This window comes from Rana temporaria, chromosome 4 (genome assembly GCF_905171775.1).
Source record: "Rana temporaria chromosome 4, aRanTem1.1, whole genome shotgun sequence".
Taxonomy (NCBI): Eukaryota; Metazoa; Chordata; class Amphibia; order Anura; family Ranidae; genus Rana; species Rana temporaria.
In genome coordinates, this window is record NC_053492.1 from 29,661,722 (window position 1) to 29,682,327 (window position 20,606).

The 20,606-nt window shown below is 43.2% G+C and overlaps 1 protein-coding gene across 3 annotated transcripts; it reads left to right on the forward strand.

Annotated features, from left to right (window-relative positions):
- Nucleotides 1-245: 245 nt before the first annotated feature.
- LOC120936070 (fucolectin-like) lies at nucleotides 246-17,179 on the forward strand. Of its 3 annotated transcripts, none has more exons than XM_040348167.1 (4): nucleotides 246-327; nucleotides 7,423-7,530; nucleotides 15,289-15,571; nucleotides 16,945-17,179. In XM_040348167.1, exons 2-4 carry the CDS (start codon nucleotides 7,473-7,475, stop codon nucleotides 17,141-17,143), a joined length of 540 nt encoding a protein of 179 aa, XP_040204101.1. In that variant the 5' UTR covers nucleotides 246-327; nucleotides 7,423-7,472; the 3' UTR covers nucleotides 17,144-17,179. The 3 variants fall into 3 exon arrangements, with proteins under 3 accessions (XP_040204101.1, XP_040204104.1, XP_040204103.1); XM_040348169.1 differs by having other exon boundaries at nucleotides 258-327; nucleotides 7,428-7,530; XM_040348170.1 differs by lacking the exon at nucleotides 7,423-7,530 and having other exon boundaries at nucleotides 254-327.
- Nucleotides 17,180-20,606: the final 3,427 nt, after the last annotated feature.

The window sequence follows — 20,606 nt, forward strand, 5'->3', positions numbered from 1 at the left end:
TATTTTGCATAGCAAACACTCCAAGGAATTTTCTGAAAGGCATATTGAGTCTTTTGAAAATTACCTTTTTGTTGCCCTAATTTGTTTGAAAATTCAGGAAATAATTTTAATTTTTTTACAGAAAGTTGTCAATTAACAAGATATTTCTAACACACAGCAGTCTAAGGTACAAGGGTTGCCTTCAATGAAGTATCAGTCTGGTAAATAAGTACAGGACTGCATTTTAAGTAGTATGAAAAACATATATAGTATTGTAGTGACAGAATCCAATGGTTTAATAAATGCTCACTCCACTAGCAATCACAGGAACCAAAAGGCTTCATTTGGGTAAGATTTCCTATTTTTGATAGCAAAAAAAGAAATTGATCATATTAGTAATGCAAACATTTAAAGCTGAAATCCGGATAGATATAAAAGGCACAAATTATTACAGCTCCATATTCCTAAATACATATATATATATATATATATATATATATATATATATATATATATATATATATATATATATATATATATATATAGATATAGATATAGATATAGATATAGATATATATATATATATATATATATATATATATATATATATATATATATATATATATATAGATATACACACATTTTTAATTTAGGTAAACCAGCTATTATATACAGTATGTACTTCAGTTGTGTGTAACAGTGAATATTCATAACTTGCTATAACATGTAGAAAGCACAGTTTGCTCTGCAGGGCTTCTAATTGATCTATAATTGACCTTCTAATTAATTCTAATTGAATTAAATCTGGCTAGGGGGTTGAAAATAAAACTGCCCCAATCCTCCCTGCTGTGTTTTTGTATTCTGACAGCAGGAAGACTACTCTGCCATCAGTACTAATGGGCGAACAGTTTGGGCTGAACAGCGCCTGTTTGGGTGTTAACCCGAACACCCAAATTTGCGGCACGCTCAGAGAGATGTTTGCCCGCCGAGTGCCCCACAATGCACTGCGTGCTGCACAGTGCATTCTAATTCCCTAATTGGCTGAAAAAATGCACCTGATCGATGGTGAGGTGCAAGGCTTTGCCCAATCAAGGCACAGTGAATAGCTGGTTGTTAAGAAGCAGGACAGGAAGCTGGCTGCAGCATTCTTAACAATGGATGAGTCATCAGCTGTCAGCGACCTTTCCCGCTGACAGCCGATTTAAAAAAAAAACATTGCTGTAAATACAAAAATGTGGAAAACCTTATCCGAGCATGCAACCTGGCAGACCAGGAAAGGAGGGGAAGAGCGAGCGCTCCCCTCCTGAACCATACCAGGCCACATGCCCTCAACATGGGGGGTGCTTTAGGGCAGGGGGGGACAAGGACCTCTTCCCCACAACCCTGGGCGATGCTTGTGGGGGTCTGTGGGCAGGGGGCTTATTGGAATCTGGAAGCCCCCATTAACATGGGGGCCCCTAGATCCCGCCCCTCTCTCATGTAAATGAATTTGGGGTACATTGACAAAAATAAACAAACGCATACACAGTATTTGACATATTCCCCCATTTAGATCCATCATCAATCACGACGCCCCAAAATAAATAAAAAAAGAAGCTCTGCCTGTGACAAATGCTCCCTGCCATCTGCCTGCTCCCCTGTGTGACAGTACTTAAATAGGTAAGGGGCGGGACCACCTGGTGAGGTCACCTTATGGCACCGCTCTCATGTGACATCAACCCAGCTTGCACCAGTTGTGATGTCACATGGGACGGTGCCACCAGATGATGTCAGGTGACTCTGTCCCTTAGCTATTTAAGAACTGTCACACGATGGAGCAGCTATGTAGCCTTTGTCGTGGGCAGAGTTTTTTTTCAGGGACAAGGTGCTTTGGGATGGGGGGGCAGAGCCCATTTTGAGGGCATGTGACCTGGTATGGTTCAGGGGGGGTCGCTCCCTCACCCCCCCCCCTCACCTGCATGCTCAGAGAAGAGTCTTTTATGGATTTTGGGGGAAACCCATGCCTTTTTTTTTTTTTTTTACATTTTGGCGTACGCATTCCCCTCAAATACACCTTTGTTTTGTTTTTGGCATTGGGTTCCTCTTAAAATCCAAGACCCAAAGGGCCTGGTATAGATTGGGGGGGACCGCCAATTGCCACCTTTTTTTTTTAGGAAAATCTATTTACATTTTTATTAGGGCTGCGGAAATTAACGATTAATTGGTCGATTAATCGTTAATTTCTTTGGTCGATTAAAATTATTTTGATCGATGACGATCCGCGGAGTGAGCTCCGCGGTCTCGCCCATAGGAAAGGCCGCGGCTTCGGCCTAGCTCCGGAGCCGCGGCGCGCTGACGTCATCATCACCTGCCCGCCTGCTTGTATCTTCTTCCCTTGCGCACGTGTGTCCATCGGCTACGCTGCAGATGGGTCTGCCTGCCTGATAGTCAGGTAAGAAAGGACAACCATCTGTGTGTGGTAACATTATGGGGCAGATGTATATATTCCTGGAGTATGGGGACAGATGTGTATATTAAAGCATGGGGGCAGATGCTGTAATGTACACATCTGCCCCCATGCTGTAATGTACACATCTGCCCCCATGCTGTAATGTACACATGGGGGCATATGTGTATATTCTTGCAGTATGGGAGGCAGATGTGTATATTAAAGCATGGAGGCAGATGCTGTAATGTACACATCTGCCCCCATGCTGTAATGTACACATCTGCCTCCATGCTGTAATGTACACATCTGCCCCCATGCTGTAATGTACACATCTGCCCCCATGCTGTAATGTACACATCTGCCCCCATGCTGTAATGTACACATCTGCCCCCATGCTGTAATGTACACATCTGCCCCCATGCTGTAATGTACACATCTGCCCCCATACTGCAAGAATATACACATCTGCCCCCATGCTGTAATGTACACATGGGGGCAGATGTGTATATTCTTGCAGTATGGGAGGCAGATGTGTATATTAAAGCATGGGGGCAGATGTGTATATTAAAGCATGGGGGCAGATGCTGTAATGTACACATCTGCCCCCATGCTGTAATGTACACATCTGCCCCCATGCTGTAATGTACACATCTGCCCCCATGCTGTAATGTACACATCTGCCCCCAAACTGCAAGAATATACACATCTGCCCCATGCTGTAATGTACACATCTGCCACACAACTACTTTTAGCTGATCTCCTTGCATTGCAACTCTGCATTAGCCACTGGTAAATGTGGTGGGGGCAGTATGGGGGGCAGATGTGTATATTCTTGCAGTATGGGGGCAGATGTGTATATTACAGCATGGGGTCAGATGTGTACATTACAGCATGGGGGCAGATGTGTATATTACAGCATGGGGGCAGATGCTGTAATATACACATCTGCCCCCATACTGCCCCCACCACATTTACCAGTGGCTAATGCAGAGTTGCAATGCAAGGAGATCAGCTAAAAGTAGTTGTATCTGTATGTGCGTTAATTAATCGAAATTAGTCGATTAATCGATTAAAAAAAAAAACGATTAATCGAACACAAACATTTTAATCAGTCACAGCCCTAATTTTTATATATATATAGTACAGATGTGCCGCTTTACGGGCAGACAAAGGGGACCCCCATACACAATATATTTGAAGGAATCTTTCATTTTTATTGTTTCACTTTAAGCATCATTAATATCAAGGCTCCTTTTAAAACTTTAGCAGGATTTTCTCTTACATGTGATTTGATGATAGACTGAGCTAAGTGAACAGCCTCTACTCTTTTCAAATATCAAAGTTATATAAAAATAAAAACCAAGGGGCCAAAGTTCCCACCAGAGGTTAATTGTGTAATAACGCCGCTTCTAGCAGATCAGTCACCGACTCACCTTTTAAAGGGGTTGTAAAGGTTCCTTTAAGCTTGTGCATTGTTGGTTCACTTACCTTTTCCTTCAAATTTCCCTTCTAAATGTTTTTTTTTCTTTGTCTGAAATTCTCACTTCCTTTTCCTCCTCAGTAAGCTGTTCAGTAAGCTGTTCTGGCTGACTTACCACTGCTTGGATGATGGTGTCAAGCTTACTGAGGAGAAACAGGAAGTGAGAAATTCAGACAAAGGAAAAATACATTTAGAAGGGAAATCGAAAGAAAAGATAAGTGAACCAACAATGCACTAGCTTAAAGGAACCTATTTAGAAAATAAAAAACAAACCTTTACAACCCCTTTAAGCAGGGCCGTTTGAAGGAATTTGGGGGCCCCAAGCAAAATGGACATGGAGGCCCCCCAATCCCCCCCCCGCACACACGCATGCAAAGCCCCCCCCATGTTCTTTTTACTCCCACGTGCCCCCCCTCCCTATGTTCTTTTTACGACCGCCCCAGCCCCCCCCCCCCCCATACCGGGTCTGTACTGCATGGCAGGAGATTCATTTTTCTGTTCCCGGTCGGACTGACAGGAAGTAAGCACTCACTGTGCACTTCCTGTCAGTCCGGGAACAGGAAACTGAATCTCCTGTACCGCACGGTACCCGGCCAGAGTCCGGACTGAAGAGGAGCTCGGCCACGCTACAGAGAAGGGGAAGTGACGACTCGAGGCAGCAGTGCTGCAGGTTCTCTATAGAACACTCAGGCGGCTGCAGCATATAGGAAGCGCGGCAAAGGGACCTGCTTGGGGCCCCAGGCTAGCTTGGGGCCCCAAGCAATTGCTTGGTTTGCCTGCCTTGTAGCGACAGGCCTGTCTTTAAGGTGGGGTACCTCAACAACTGGTCAAATGTAACCAAAAAGCAACAGGGAGTCAAAGGGTGACCACCCAACACGTAGTTGTAAATGAAGACCATCTGCAATATATAGTAATTCGAAAAACTTTATTGAATTGCAAAAAGTAGCAGAAAAAAAATAGCCAGATGGCCATAAACCCTCAAAACACCTAATTTAACATCAAGATTAACAACGTTGTCGCACATAAAAATACACACAACAGTGTCCAGACATGCACACCAACAGTTACTCACACAGCAATGCTAGGACAAATAGATGAACAAGGATAGATCACCCCAGCAGATGGATCAATGCCTAAATGCCCGAGCAGGGCTTAATGGGCATCTCAGACACTAAATAGTGATCAACAAAAGCCTATAGATCCACCTGAGTGCCTTTTATGGACTGAAATTGCAAGGAATGATGTCGGCCCTACCCAGCTGCTTTTTGCTAAACCACAAATTATCCCAATCTCCAAAACTTAGGGAGTAATTGTTTTTTAATCACATCATTTTTACAGATACTACAACATATCTAATTTATTTTTTTAGAAAGGTGGGGGGGGGGGGGGTACAAAAAGGGTGTACAACAACCTATATGTACTTGTACTATAGTGTTAGATCAGCAAAAATTAAAAAAATTCAAATAAAATATATATAAAAACTACCTGTGATGAAAGCCATTGAATACTCACTTTTCCAGCAGATATGAGTTCATACTTTATGTCGCATACACACGACCGTTTTTCGGGATGTAAAAAATGACTTTTTGAAAGGCATTAAAAACGAATGTGTGTGGGCTCCAGAGCATTTTTCACAGAGTATAAAATGGGCATTAAAAATTTAGAACATGCTCTAATTTTTCACGTCTTTTTTAACGTCATAAACAATGGTCGTGTGTGGACTTTAACGACGTGAAAAAAACACGCATGCTCAGAAGCAACTTATGAGACGGGAGCGCTCGTTCTGGTAAAACTAGCGTTCGTAATGGAGATGGCACATTCGTCACGCTGTAACAGACTGAAAAGCGCGAATCGTCTCTCACCAAACTTTTACTAACGCAAAAGCAGACCCGAGGGTGGCGCTATCCGAACGGAACTTCCCCTTTATAGTGCCGTCGTACGTCACCGCGCTTTGCTAGAGCATTTTTTTTTTGTGTAGGCAAGATTAACAATCGGGTTGAAGAGAACTTTTTTTTTCTAGACCATTAAAAATGGTCGTGTGTACACGGCATTAGACTGGGTTCACATATAGTATGCTAATTGGATGCGGGTTTCTCAGGAGATTGTGACTGGCTCTTAATGGAGTTGGTTCACATCTTCAGAGATGCTCCGGACGAGTTGCGTCTTCTTGTCCGTTTCAGGTCCAAATTAAAGGGGTTGTAAAGGAACTTTTTTTTTCTTTTTCTCATAATAAGCATCCTTTACCTGCAGACATTCCTCTTTTCACTTCCTCATTGTTTGTTTTTGCTCAGAAGTCGCTCTATTTCTTCTCTGTTCTGTTCACTTCCTGCTTGTCTGATTGTTACTCACCACCGTGATGGGAGGCTTTACTGCGGTGGTGAGTAACGTGCTCACCCACTCCTGGGAACTACATCTGTGCGGCAGGACGCTCTCTACGTGTTAGACTTCAAGGAGGTGTGAATTACTGGGCGTGACGCAATTCATACTGGGAAATGTAGTTCTTACATGAACGAGCGCTGAAAACCAGGAAGTGAATGAGAGAACAGAAACTAGAATGCCGGAGGTGATATAGATGAAGGAATTCTATCTACCTTGCAGACATTAATTTTAGGCAATTTTTGTTTTTCCTTTAGTGACCCTTTAAACCAAAAATTGGGACTGAAATCAGACCTGAAACGGGGAACTGGCAGTGTGAACCCAGCCTCATAGTCTTCAAGTGCTACAACATCTGCCAGAATCTTCATATCCTAAATACTTCTGGTGTTGACTGTCTGGATTTCCGCAGCACCTAGTGGTTATTTCATGGCACTACTGTGTCCTGTATTGACCTAGCCCTAGAAGATTACACTAAAGCTTGTGGCGGGAGACACAAGCATCCAACCCTCCTGAAGATCAGGGAGGATCAGGAAGCAATTTTTTCCCCTGCTGTAGCAAACTGGATCATGCTCTGCTGGGGTTTTTCGCCTTCCTCTGGATCAACTGTGGGTATAGAATTGGGTATATGGGATTGTTTGTATGATTTTATTTTTTTTAAATGGTTGAACTGGATGGACTTGTGTCTTTTTTCAACCTGACTAACTATGTAACTTTGCTTGGGCTCCTCAAAAAGGTAGTTGTTCAATGGCTTCATAGGGAACTTTTATTACATTATTTTTTTTTTTAATAAGACTTGCGTGAAGCAAAATATAGGGATCCCAATAAGCAGGGCTTTTTTTCTCAAACAATAGGTGCTGAAACTTAACCCCTCCCCTACACACACCCTCCAAATCACATCAAATAGTGTAGGGTCTTAAGGGGGCATTAAATACCAGGATTGCATTACATACAGAGTGCAGAGCTGTCACTTGTAAACACAGAAACCAGACTTTTGTGTTTACAAGTGATTGTGGTGAGCAGGCACCAAAGGGTTTGAGCCAGAGGTGGTGGAACTGAGTTCCACCAAGTTCCCCCTGAAAAAAAAGCCCTGCCAATATGCAATTCATAGAATGAGAAAACTTTTATTCTTTTATCTATGTAACTAGTGTTTATCTTTTAGGGTAGACTCGCCCAAGTCATCGATCAACAACTGGAAGTCATTTAAAAATCATGAATCAATGGATAATTTTCACCTTCTTGTGGACATTAGCCAGCAGTGCTAAGATTTGTAAGTACATATATTCATGTTACAACCAGTTATTATTTTTTTTTATTATTCACTTGGGCTTGTAGCACAATCCCCCCTCACCCCCTGATTATTCTTGTAACTAATGTCCTCTTTAAAGCGGGGGTTCACCCTATTAAAAAAAAAAAAAAAAAAAAAATTATTATACCATTACATTCGGCATCGTAGCGCGAGCTACAGTATGCCGGTCTTACATTTTTTATCCCCATACTCACTGTGCTATGGATCATTGAAGATTCCGGGGAATGGGCGTTCCTATGGTGAGAGAAGGTGATTGACGGCCGGCCCTGGCACGTCACGCTCCTCCGGAAATAGCCGAAATAGGCTTGGCTCTTCACGGCGCCTGCGCATAGCCTGTGCGCAGGCGCCGTGAAGAGCCGAGACCTACTCCGGCTGTCTTCGGGGAGCGTGACGTGCCAGAGCCGGCCGTCAATCATCCTCCCTCTCCATAGGCACGCCCATTCCCCGCGGGAGTCGGAAACTTCAATGATCGATAGCACAGTGAGTACAGGGATTAAAAATTTAAGACCGGCATACCGTAGCTCGCGCTACGATGCCGAATGTAATGGTATAATGATGTTAAGGAGGGTGAACCACCGCTTTAAGGAATAATGCAGACATTGACTTAACAATACAGCAATCTTTACTTTCTAATAGGGTTGATTCACTAAGCTGTAAAATATATTTTAATTGTGTTCATTAATTTAACTCTGAGGCCCCATACACACGAGAGGATTTATCCGCGAATACGGTCCAGCGGACCGTTTCCGCGGATAAATCCTCTCGAGGATTTGAGCGGATTTCCATGCGATGGAGTGTACTCACCATCGCATTGAAATCCGCGCCGAAATCCTCTGGCGATGACGTGTCGCGCCGTCGCCGCTATTATGACGCAGCGACGTGCGCGACGCTGTCATATAAGGAATTCCACGCATGCGTCGAATCATTACGACGCATGCGGGGGATCCCTTCGGACGGATGGATCCGGTGAGTCTATACAGACCAGCGGATCCATCCGTTGGGATGGATTCCAGCGGATAGATTTGTTTAGCATGTCAGCAAATATTTATCTTCTGGAATCCATCCCAGGGGATAAATATCCGCTGAAAAAGATCCGCTGGAGTGTACACACCATAGGATCTATCCGCTGAAACCCATTCGCTGGGATTTTTCAGCGGATGGATTCTATCGTGTGTATGGGGCCTGACACTGTTTATTAGAGTTTTATGTACCATATATACCGAGTATAAGCCAAGATTTCCAGACTTTTTTTTTGGGCTGAAAATGCCCCTCTCGGCTTAAACTCGAGTCAGTGTAGCTAAAATTATTGAGAGGCTGCGGGTGTCCATCGTTTAGAAACTCGCGGTCTCCTCCTGGTCCATTCCGTGATAGGCAGAACTGTGTCTGCTGAGAAATGCCTATCACGAACGTTCTCTCATCCTCACCCATCCCAGCAGACACTGTGTTCAGTGTTCCACCAATCAGGGAAGCCTTTTCATCCTCGGACAAGAGGACGTCCGTGATTGGCTAATAAACTGGCTAAAAGACAGAATTCTCCATGCCTCTTATCAGTTTGGTTGCTCTTCTCTTCCTCCAGTTCCCCCGATATCCCTTTTGAGAACTGGAGCCCAAAACTGAACTGCATATTCCAGATGAGGTCTTACTAATGATTTGTACAGGGGGAAAATTATATCTCTCTCTCTGGAGTCCATACCTCTCTTATACAAGAAAGGACTTTGCTCGCTTTGGAAACCGCAGCTTGGCATTGCATGCCATTGAGCTTATGATCTACCAAAACCCCCAGATCCTTCTCTACTACGGATCCCCCCAGTTGCACTCCTCCTAGTATATATGATGCATGCATATTCTTAGCCCCCAAGTGCATAACTTTACATTTATCAACATTAAACCTCATCTGCCACTTAGTTGCCCAATTAGACAGAGCATTGAGGTCGGCTTGTAAATTGGAGACATCCTGTAAGGACGTTATTCCACTGCATAGCTTGGTGTCATCTGCAAAGACAGAAATGTTGCTTTTGATCTCAGACCCAATATCATTTATAAAGATATTAAAAAGTAAGGGTCCCAGCACTGAACCTTGGGGTACACCACTGATAACCTTGGACCATTCAGAGTAAGAATCATTAACCACTATTCTCTGAATCCTGTCTTTTGCCTTCCTCTGGATCAACTGTGGGTATGGAGTTGGGTGTATGGGAGTGTAATATGTATTTTTTTTATTTTATATATTTTTTTTTTTGTGGTTGAACTGGATGGACTTGTGTCCTTTTTTCAACCTGATTAACTATGTAACTGTCTGCTGGGAAACTGAGTCCGAGGATGAGAGAACATTCGTGATAGGCGTTTCTCAGCAGACACAGTTCCGCCTATCACGGAAGGGACCAGGAGGAGACCGCGAGTTTTAAACAATGAATGGATACCCGCAGCCTGTCAATTTCAGGTACACTGACAACAGGCATGGTGAGGATGGGCACGGTGAGGATGCAATAGGAACAGTGAGGCATGCAAATGGGCATTGTTGACGCTCTTTTCAGCTTACAGTAGCTGCTGTATTCTCACCCTCGGCTTATACTCACGTCAATAAGTTTTCACATTTTTTTTGTGGTGAAATTAGGTACCACAGCTTATACTCGGGTCTGGTTATACTCGAGTATATACGGTAAGTGTATGGTAAAGCAGTCATGGTTTACATTTTTGGATGAATATTTAATTGCTGTATGCTTTTATTTATTTTATCTCATTTGTTTCATGTCTTATCCCCAATAGAAATGAGCTCCAGCTCAGTCTGAACACAGGTTTGAACCAAACTTTGCCTGTTCGGGTATATGCTTATACACTGGACTTTCAGCCCATTTGGCAAGGGACACATGTCATATATAGTAGTGGGTTTTTCTCCCGCTACTGTGTAAATATATGAAAGCTTCTTGCTCTCAATTGATGTTAAAGAAGTGGTGGGAATCCCAGGGCATGTCAACTAAGAAGCTGGGTATAGTAAAAAAAAAAACTGCATGGGGGTTCCCTCGAAATTCATAAAAGGCCTTCAGGTCTGGTATGAATTTAAAGGGGGGGGGGATGCCACACAAAGAAAAAAAAACACATGTGTCTCCCTTTTCAAATTTTATACAACTACTTGAGAATAAGGGCCTCTTTCCTGCAACCCTAGCCTGGTGGTTGTGGGGGTTTGGGACAGGGGGGTTTATTGGAATCCTCCTTTAACAATAAGGGGACACCCAGATATCAGTCTCCCCATGTGAATAAGTAAGCGGTATATAGAACCCCTGCTCATTCAGCAAAAAATTTTACGTGTAAATAGACACAAATGCAAAATTTGACAATTTCCACGGTGTACACGAAGCACGTTGTCAAGCGATGCAAATCCACATCAATCGTGATAAACAAAACCAAAGAAAATTCCGAGCTCAACTTACCGACCAGCCTGCAAACAACCAAAGTATCCTGTCTAACAGTATGCATTAAAAACAAGTGTTTAGTTTGCACACATTTGCTTATACATGCATAAGCCTCAGAGCCACTTCATGGCACCCCAGTATTATCTGCAGTTCTAACTCCAAATGTTGAGAGCCTCCATAGTAGAAGCACATGCATTATAATAGATAGGCAGATGACAGGAGAGCCTGGAGGGAGCCCACCCCTCAAAGGTACAGGGGTGCACTGGACACCCCAGCATATATCACAATGGCAGAAAAGGTGTCCAGTGCATCCCCTCACCAGTATTCCAACAGTACAAGCTAATGGCCACTGACCATACATATAACTGGCCTTTGCAGCAAGGAGCACATGAAAGGGGCGACACATGTCAAGCAAAACCAACCAAATTATCTTGTCTAGCAGTACGCATTAAAACAGGGGTTTTGTTTTGTTTTCTTTCGTTTTGTTTGACATGTCGCCCCTTCCATGTACTCCTTGCTGCAAAGGCCAGTTATAGGTGTGGGCAGTGGCCATTTATTTGTACTATTGGAATACTGGTGAGGGGATGCACTGGACACCTTTGCTACAATTGTGCTACAGTATATGCTGGGTGTCTAGTGCACCCCTGTGCCTTTAAGGAGGGGTGGGCTCCCTCCAGGCTCACCTACCCTCTGCCTATTCATTATAATGCATGTGCTTCTACTATGAAGGCTCTCAAAATCTGGAGTTAGGACTGCAGGTAATACTGGGGTGCTGTGAACAGCTCCGTGTGTTCATTCAGACACAGTGCCCCGGCCCCTCTCCCCTGATAGGCTTTGATTGCCACAGGAGCCAATGGCACCGCTGCTGTGTCTCAGCCAATCAGGAGGAGTGTCCCGGAGGACTTAGACATTCGTGGACATCGCTGGAGGGAGATGGGGTTTAGGTAAGTAATTAGGGGGTGCTGGGGAGGCTGCTAAACACGTTTTTTTAATCTAAATGCATTAAGATAAAAAACCTTCTGCCTTTACAACTCTAACTCAAATTTGAGCCCACCTGCAGCCTCAGTGTTCTGTAACTAGTCTTACCAAGCTGGGTGGGATCTCTGCTGCCATGTTTCTTGTCGGGAAAGGAAAATTACGGTATAAGTATCTGTCATTTAATTTTACATTTTCCTGATAGTTCCATGTCTTTAAACCCCAAGGCCACTAATACAGACTTTCTTCTAGCTGATGTAATTGCCACCAGGAAAGCAGTTTTCAGTGAGAGGTGCCACTTTGTTTGAAGGCATCTGATGCAAAAACATCCAACATTAATGGGAGATCCCACTTCATGAACAACAATCCCTTAGGGAGGTTTCAAACAAATTGCATCTTGAAAAATAGTATAATTAAGTGTTGGATAGGCAGGATGTACGATAAGGCAGTTGTCTCAAGGTGTACTTGGCAACCGTGCACACAGTAAATGGTAATGGAAGTCAGGACAGGGGTCAACCCGGTGGATCAGTCAGTAGCGGAGGCGGGTAGTAGGAACAGGCCGAGGTCATACACAGGTGATCAGGCAAGTTGTAAAAAAAGACCATAATGCAAGCCAGGGTCATATACAGATGAACAGGTAAGTAGAAGGGTTGTTAGAACAAGCCAGGGGTCAAAGCCAGGAGCAGAGATCAGACGGGTCAAGGGCAAGCTGGGTCAACAGGAAATCCAAGGAAACGCCCACAAAGGCTCAGGAGCCCAGAAAGGCTGATGACAATCCAGCAATCTGGTGAACCCAGCAGTAGTCTTTTATAGGCCAGTGGATGCCCACCACCTGTTTCTTCCATGTCTACCTCTGGAAGAAATTACCTAGCTCTGTTAGTTTCTGAGACTCGCAGCAGTCTAGAACATTCACTGTTGTCCAGAATTGTCCTGGACAAATAGTTTGCCTAAAAAAACTTCTGACCAGGCACATAGGTTGCAGATGGCTGCAGAAGATTGACTTGGGTAGACTCTAGAATCAGAGAAACCTTCTTCAGGAGTGAGTGACTGAGCCTTGTTTCCAGATGTATGCCACAGTTATTGTGCTGGCTAACTTCAGCAGGACAGGTTCACCCCAGATGAGGTAACTGAAGGGCAGGGGATCCTGAAATGCTGCTAACTCCAGGATGTTGGACACCATATTGGACCCTCGAAAAAGGGCCCTGAGCCCATTGCTCTTAAAGTAGGGCTTCTCCAACCACAAGTTTAAAGACAAGGAAAGGGGTGCCTCTGAGTGTATATCAAAAATACTTTATTATAAAAAACAATATCCACTCATGTGAAAGTAGAGTTGAGTTCAGGCACATCTTCTGGGCTGACGAGGTGGGACTACAAGTTGCAGTGAGTCCACTTTTGGCTTGCAGGATGCAGCACAACAAAAGTCAGTCAGGATGGTGTGGAACTCAAGGTCACAGCAAGTCCCTGGGTACTGGCCAGGTGCAGCACTTTCAAGCTCAGAAAGAATGCGGTGGCTTAGTAATGATCCACTAAGCAGGGTTAAATTCTGAAAGAGGTGAAGGCAGTGTGGTGCCAGCGCCTATAGCAAGCCGCGCTGAGGCTTTGTTTTGGCATCTGGCATCCGCAATGGTGGAAAACGGGCATGCGGTGGCAGTCCAGAGCGAGGCTTGGGAAGCAAACGGTGCGGCGCCGGGCAGTGACGTCACTGATATGTGACACGTTTCAGAGCCAGCGTGCTATGGATGTTGGGATAGCCGCACTCCTTTTTTATGCATGCTTGACCCAAGGAAATGTAGACATCAAAAGCATGCTTCTCACTTTTTCTTTTGGGAGAAACAATGGAGAGCACATAGAAATATAAAAGGACATCCTATACTTAAACAGGTTAATAGCTGGCTACAGTAGTCAACTCCTCTAACTTCTCTGGGAATGCTGGTCTTCTGAGGGGGTTGGCACAATGGCACAATAGTAAAGCAAACATGAGAAGCCACCAACGGCTTAATGCCATGTGTGAACAGATGGAATGTATTACTTTGTGCACCTGTTATGCAGCTGCAGGGAGCAAGGCACAACAATACTGGACAACAATGCAGCATTCATTTGGTACAAAGCATTTTTAAATTGAGCTCACCCAACCTCTGCCATCTGCCTGTAAACGCTGGCACAGCGTGGGTGTGCGTGCCTAGGAGAGACTCTGCCAACACTGCTGCCCACTTCACGCGGACCCCAGACAAGGCTGTTGGCAATGATAAAAGCAACCCAGAGGACCAGCAGCGGGGCTCCCAGGATTATCGGTTATTTAGCTGAGACACCAGGGACTGAGTCCAGCCTAAACCCACATACATGGACAGTCGGCCAGCCCTTTAGACCAGCCAGGTAGAGGAGCACACCTAGGCCCTGTATATAGGAGGAACACAGAGGCTGCAGGTGGACTCAAACTTGAGTTAAGTTCCTGAAAGAATATTGGAGCAAGGCCTATACCCGTTGACATGAAGCCATCAGGAAAATAATTATTTATTTTTAGAGCAGTTTGGTCCACACTTTATAAAGGTTTTTTAGTTTCCACTGGATCAAGTGTAGGTGTAGTCCTGCAAGGGGGGGGGGGGGGGGTTTATAAACTTGCTAAACATATGACTCTTACTAATCTGAATAACTTTCTAAATTATCCATTGTGCCTTTTGCTGTACGGTTTAAAATTAAACTTTTCAGATTTCCATATTGTATAAAGGTATGCACTGGATTTAAAATTACAGTTACAAATGCTGTATTTTATTAAAGGGGTTGTAAAGGAAAAAAATGTTTTTCATAATAAGCATCCTTTACCTGCAGACATTCCTCTTTTCACTTCCTCATTGTTCGTTTTTGCTCAGAAGTTGCTCTATTTCTTCTCTGTTCTGTTCACTTCCTGCTTGTCTGATTGTTACTCACCACCATGAAGGGAGGCTTTACTGCGGTGGTTAGTGACGTGCTCGCCCTCTCCTGGGACCTACATCTGTGCGGCAGGACACTCTCTACGTGTTAGACTTCAAGGAGGTGTGAATTACTGGGCGTGCCGCAATGCATACTGGGAAATCTAGTTCTTACATGAACGAGCGCCGCAAACCAGGAAGTGAATGAGAGAACAGAAACTAGAATGCCGGAGGTGATATAGATGAAGGAATTCAATAGGTATTTACTCGTTTTTTTAACAGAATCATTACACTATTTGTCTGTCTACCTTGCAGACATACATTTTAGGCAAAAACATGTTTTCCTTTACAACTCCTTTAAGTGAAAAAAACTATTTGTAACAATGTTTGGCTAATCTAATCTAATCTTATTCAATCTTCTCAACCAGACAAAAACGTGGCCCTTCAAGGCCGTGCAACACAGTCTACAAATCATGCAACTTTAAGCACAGCAACAAATGCCATTGATGGAAATTTGGACTCGGACTATTTGCATGGTTCCTGCTTCTCCAGCAAAAGCCAAATGTCACCTTGGTGGAGGGTGGATTTATTGACAAGCCATAAAATATCCCATATAATAATCAGTAGAGGAGACTGCTGTCCAGACTATCTAAATGGAGCAGAAATCCTTATTGGAGACTCTCTGGCCAATAATGGAAATAGCAATTCGAGGCAAGTTATTCCTCTTCTCTCATTTCCCTTCTTTTCTCATATTCACATTACCTCTCTCCTGCTCTTGTGCCTCGTACACATGACCGGTTTCCCCTGTTGGATAAAAAAAACGATGGTTTTCCCTACGGAATTCCTCTCAAGCCTATTTTTCCCCGACAGTTCTCCCATCGGAAACTGCGATGGAATTCCCGGCCAAAAGCTCTCATCGCAGTTTTCAGACGGGAAAACCGGTCATATGTTCAAGGCATCACAGTATACCCAACCCTCTCCTGTTCTTCTCTTCTTCCCTGCTCTTCATATTCTCTATTGTTTTTTTTTTCTCTTCCATCATTCCTCTTATGTTCACTCCTCTCATGTTGCCCTCTCTTCTCTCATGTTGCCCTCTCTTCTCTCATGTTGCCCTCTCTTCTCTCATGTTGCCCTCTCTTCTCTCATGTTGCCCTCTCTTTTCCTTATGCCTAGAATTCTCTTTTTTTTTTTTTTCCTGTTTTCTTTCCTTTTTTTTTTTCTGTCCCCTAATACTCATTTCTACTCATATTCTTCCTATTTTTTTTTTTTCATACTCTCCTCTTCATCTCCTCTTATTCTCTTCTCTCAAATGCTTCTCATTTCTTCTCCCTTTATAGTCTCCAGTTCTTTCATATTGTAATATCCTCTCTATTGCACCTCATATTGTCATCTCCTCTCCCTCTTCATTTTCCTCTCCCCTAATGTTCTCCTCACCTCTTTCTATTCATCTCATATTCTCCTTTTTTTTTTTTTTTACCACTTCTCCTATATTATCCTCTGATATTCTCCTCTCCCTTTTCTCTCCCCTATGTTATCCTATCCATTCATATTCTTTCTTCTTTTTTATCCTCTGATCTCTTCTCTTTAGGTCTTCTCTATATTTACTTTTCCCTCTCTTCTGTTCCTTTCTTCCTCCCCTCTCATTCCTCTCTTCTTCAGTTTTTTCTTTTCTCCGTTCATATTTTCTTCTTCTTTTTTCTCCTCTTGTATTCTCCTCTTTTATTTTGCTCTCATATTCTTACATCTTCTTCTACTATATGCTCCTTCTTTTTCTCCCATATTCTCCTTTCTTCCTCCATTTGTATTATTCTTCTCTTTTTTTTCCCTCTCCTCTCATTTACTGTACTTCTCTCTCTCCACTTCTACTATAATCTATTTTCTCCTTTTCTCTCCCCTTCTCCTCATTTTTTTCTTTCATATTCGTCTTGCTCTTGTGCTTTTTTTTCTTCTCCACTTTTTATAGCCCTATAGCCCTATATAATATAGCCCTATATAATATATATATATTCATACATTCATACATAATCTCCAGAATTCCATATTCTATTTGATTATGTGCTTCTTTTTTTTTTTTTTTGGCATAGATGTGCTCAGATTTCATCAATTCCACAGGGTGCTACTCAAACCTTCCACTGCTTCGATATGAAGGGCCAGTACGTAAATGTCGTCCTACCTGGAAAAGCAGGATATATGACATTTTGTGAAATTGAGATCTACGGAGTACCTGTGATTAATGATGAATGCTGTGGCTGCACTAAAATATGTCCCAATAATAACGATTAAGCATGCTGATAAATAAACAGTATACCTTGCAAACAATACAATGTAGCAGATTTTCTTTTTTTTTTTTTTATTATATTCACATTCACGTTTTTTTTACCTTTGACGCTTTATTAATGGTATTCCTAAAGATTTTTTTGGTTTGTTCATACGGACTGGTATTTATTCACTTGGTGACTTTCAGCTTTCTACCTAATTTAGGAATTAACCCCCTGTTATCTCACAGATCTATTTACAGATATTATTTTTTTTTCACTCAGTCAGTGTTTCATAATTTTAATATTTATCTAGCACTTCATTGTCACTAGTGTCACATTTTAGCCTATAACAGCGCAGCTCTTCCTTTGACCATTATTATTTGTGTTGTATAACATTTTTAGTTGCCGCTTTACCATTTATCAAATTGGTGCAGTACACCCCTCTTTTTCATAATGTAGCAGATGTCACTGGGTATGATCTGCATTTATAAATGATAGTCCATAATATACAAGAGTTATTGTCGGACACCATTTGTAAAGTAATTTTTAAATCGTGGGCAGCCATATATAAAAAAAATGGAATGGTCACTACATTCCATAAAGGGTGGTAGGCAGGGGCGTTGCTAGGTGGCAAAGACCAGGGGCTTCAGCCTGAAGTCCAAGGCCGGAATGGGGGGGGGACTGAGTGGTGGTGTTGTATCTGGCGCAGCGTTTTTGGGGTTGTGTGACTTACCAGTGCCCATCAATGCTGACCACTGACCTGCCTGAGCTACCTACACTGACCTGCCTGAGCTCAGCCGTGGTGTGCAGGGAGCAGGCAGTCAGAGGAGCTGCCGAGCAGAGGAGGAGGAGAGCCGCCCGCCCGAGCAGGGATATTGTTCGGCGGCTGCATTTGAAATTCCCGCCTTCTGGAGACTGCAGGCTATGATGGACGTCACACATCCCATGGTCCACTCCTGGCATTGGTGCTGCAGGCTCCAGAAGGCGGGACCTATGGCACTCGGCCACTTTCGGCCGCACCCGCACTCGGCCACGGCTGCGATCAGGGGCTAACAATAGAATTCCATCATTCCATAGACTCTAAGCTTTTCAGGGCTCCAATCCCCCCAAGCCAGGCTCCCGATGCCCCTGGTGGTAGGATTTAATCAATTGCGGTTCAGGCATTAGTGACAAACCGTGTATGTACAAAAAAAAAAGAATGTTGTTCTCTTTGGCAGCAATTTGGAAAATCTCTGCTTCTGATAGCATTGTTTATATATTATTGTATTGCTTCCTTGGAACGGCCTACATGAATCCTTTGTGTATGAGTAGTTTTCCATTTACAATGCCTCATACATCTGTATTACAGTGTCACTTACCTCTAATTTATGCACAGTGCCTCTTTCTTCTATTTTCCAGGCTGGGAAATTTAGTTCAATCAGACCTTGCAATAATGAGCAAGAGAGAGTTATCAAATTAACTTACAAAACAAAAAAAGAGAGTTGGAGAGAGAGAGCACACATCTGTCCTAGTGTGACACAGCTTTATAACATTAATTTATTAAAAAGACTTTAACCACTTAAACCCCGGACCATTTTGTTGCTAAAGGACCAGGCCCCTTTTTGGGATTCGGCACTGCGTCACTTTAACTGACAAATGTGTGGTCATGCGAAGTGGCTCCCAAACAAAATTGACGTCCCTTTTTTCCCACAAATGGAGCTTTCTTTTGGTGGTGTTTGATCACCTCTGCGTTTTTTTTGCGCTATAAACAAAAATAGAGCGACGATTTTGAAAAAAACTATATTTTTTGCTATAATATCCCCAAAAAAGATAAAAAATAATCCTCAGTTTAGGGCGATACGTATTCGTCTAAATATTTTTGGTAAAAAAAAAATCGCAATAAGCGTTTATTGATCAGTGTGCGCAAAATGTATAATGTCTACAAAATAGGGGATAGTTTAATGGCATTTTTATTCATATTTTTTATTTAGTAGTAATGGCGACGATCGGCAATTTTTTATTGTGACTGCGACATTATGGTGGACGCTTTTGACACATTTTTGGGATCAATGTAATTTTACAGCGATCGGTGCTATAAAAATGCACTGTTTACTGTGAAAATGACACTGGCAGTGAAGGGGTTAACCTGTAGGGGTTAAGTATTTCCTAGTGAGTGATTCTAACTGTGACAGGGAACAGACTATCAGTGACAGTCTCACTAGGAAAGGTTTGTTTACACTTACCTCTCCCCATTCTTCAGCTCTGTGACCCCATAGGATGCATTAAGGTGAAAAAACATGAACCTTTACAACCCCTTTAACAGACGATAAAAAGGCACATCAAAGTCAAAGTGAGGGAGGTCTCAGAACTGCTGGCTGCATGGATCCTATCATACCCCGATGCACATGCGCCCGGTCCAGCCGGAGCCGCACATAGTCAGTGAACCAACGACACCAGGAAGATCAGAGACCGGCTTGGAACTTCTCCTCCTGAACAAGAACTCTTCTCCTCAAGACCTCAAACTAGACCAAAAACTTTATGCACTTTCCCAGTCAGCCAGGGATTGGCTGGGACCACATAAATATTCAGGCTGTAGATATGACTCTTCCAGACCACTACTTTCCAGAGGAGGACAGAAGAGAACACACATCAGACAGTAGCCATTGCGACTTTAGGAGGTGTCAAGGTTAGAGGTCACCTTGATAAAAAAGACCACACCTCAAACGTGTCCATCATGACAACTGTCTGTGTGTTCTCTCATGTCCTCCTCTAGAAAGTAGTGGGCTGGAAGAGTCAAATCTACAGCCTGAATATTTATGTGGTTCCAGCCAGACCCTGGGGGAGGAGGTCCAGTAAGTTACTCGGAAAGTACATAACAATGTCAGCCAGATACAGTATCTGGCTCACATTGTAAGGAGGCATCCACATATCCAGGGACATTTGTGAGTACAGACCGGTGTTTGAGATCCCAGGGACTGTGTGCTGCTGCTGCTACCCCTCTTGCATCAAAGTCAACTTTTGCTTAAAGGTGGACATTTCTTATGGTGTTCCTGTCCAGTTCAGTTTATGTGCTGCTGCAAGGACTGTGCTAGGAAATGTCCTCAAGTTGTTATTCTCCTACACTGGAAGTAACCCATAGTTACCCTGCACCCCATCTAAATTCAAGTTATAATAAAGCACCAAAAAAAGGATAGCCCGAGACTTTTCATTGAGCTAGAAGAGTGACTGGGACTGTGTGACTAGCTGCTAATACACAAACTATGGGAAAGAACCCTGGGACAACACAGCGGGCCCTTAAGGGGGTAAGCACTAGACTTGAAATCAGATGACTGGTCTTGTAACATAAGGGAATTATTCCGAATGGCTGCACCTCCAATAATCCTTTTATTGAAGCTTCATATGACCAGTGGTTGACAGATGGAGCAGGGGACAAAGAGGTAGATGTTAGCTAAAATTTTCACGAAACGCGTCTACCTCTTTGTCCCCTGTTCCATCTGTCAACCACTGGT

What these genes read in the sequence shown, in the direction of transcription:
- LOC120936070 (XM_040348167.1), top strand. Translation starts at nt 7,473, where the DNA reads ATGAATCAATGGATAATTTTCACCTTCTTGTGGACATTAGCCAGCAGT. An exon ending in AGCCAGCAGTGCTAAGATTT is followed by an intron (nt 7,531 to 15,288) that starts GTAAGTACATAT and finishes CTTCTCAACCAG; the next exon opens with ACAAAAACGTGGCCCTTCAA. An exon ending in AATGGAAATAGCAATTCGAG is followed by an intron (nt 15,572 to 16,944) that starts GCAAGTTATTCC and finishes TTTTTGGCATAG; the next exon opens with ATGTGCTCAGATTTCATCAA.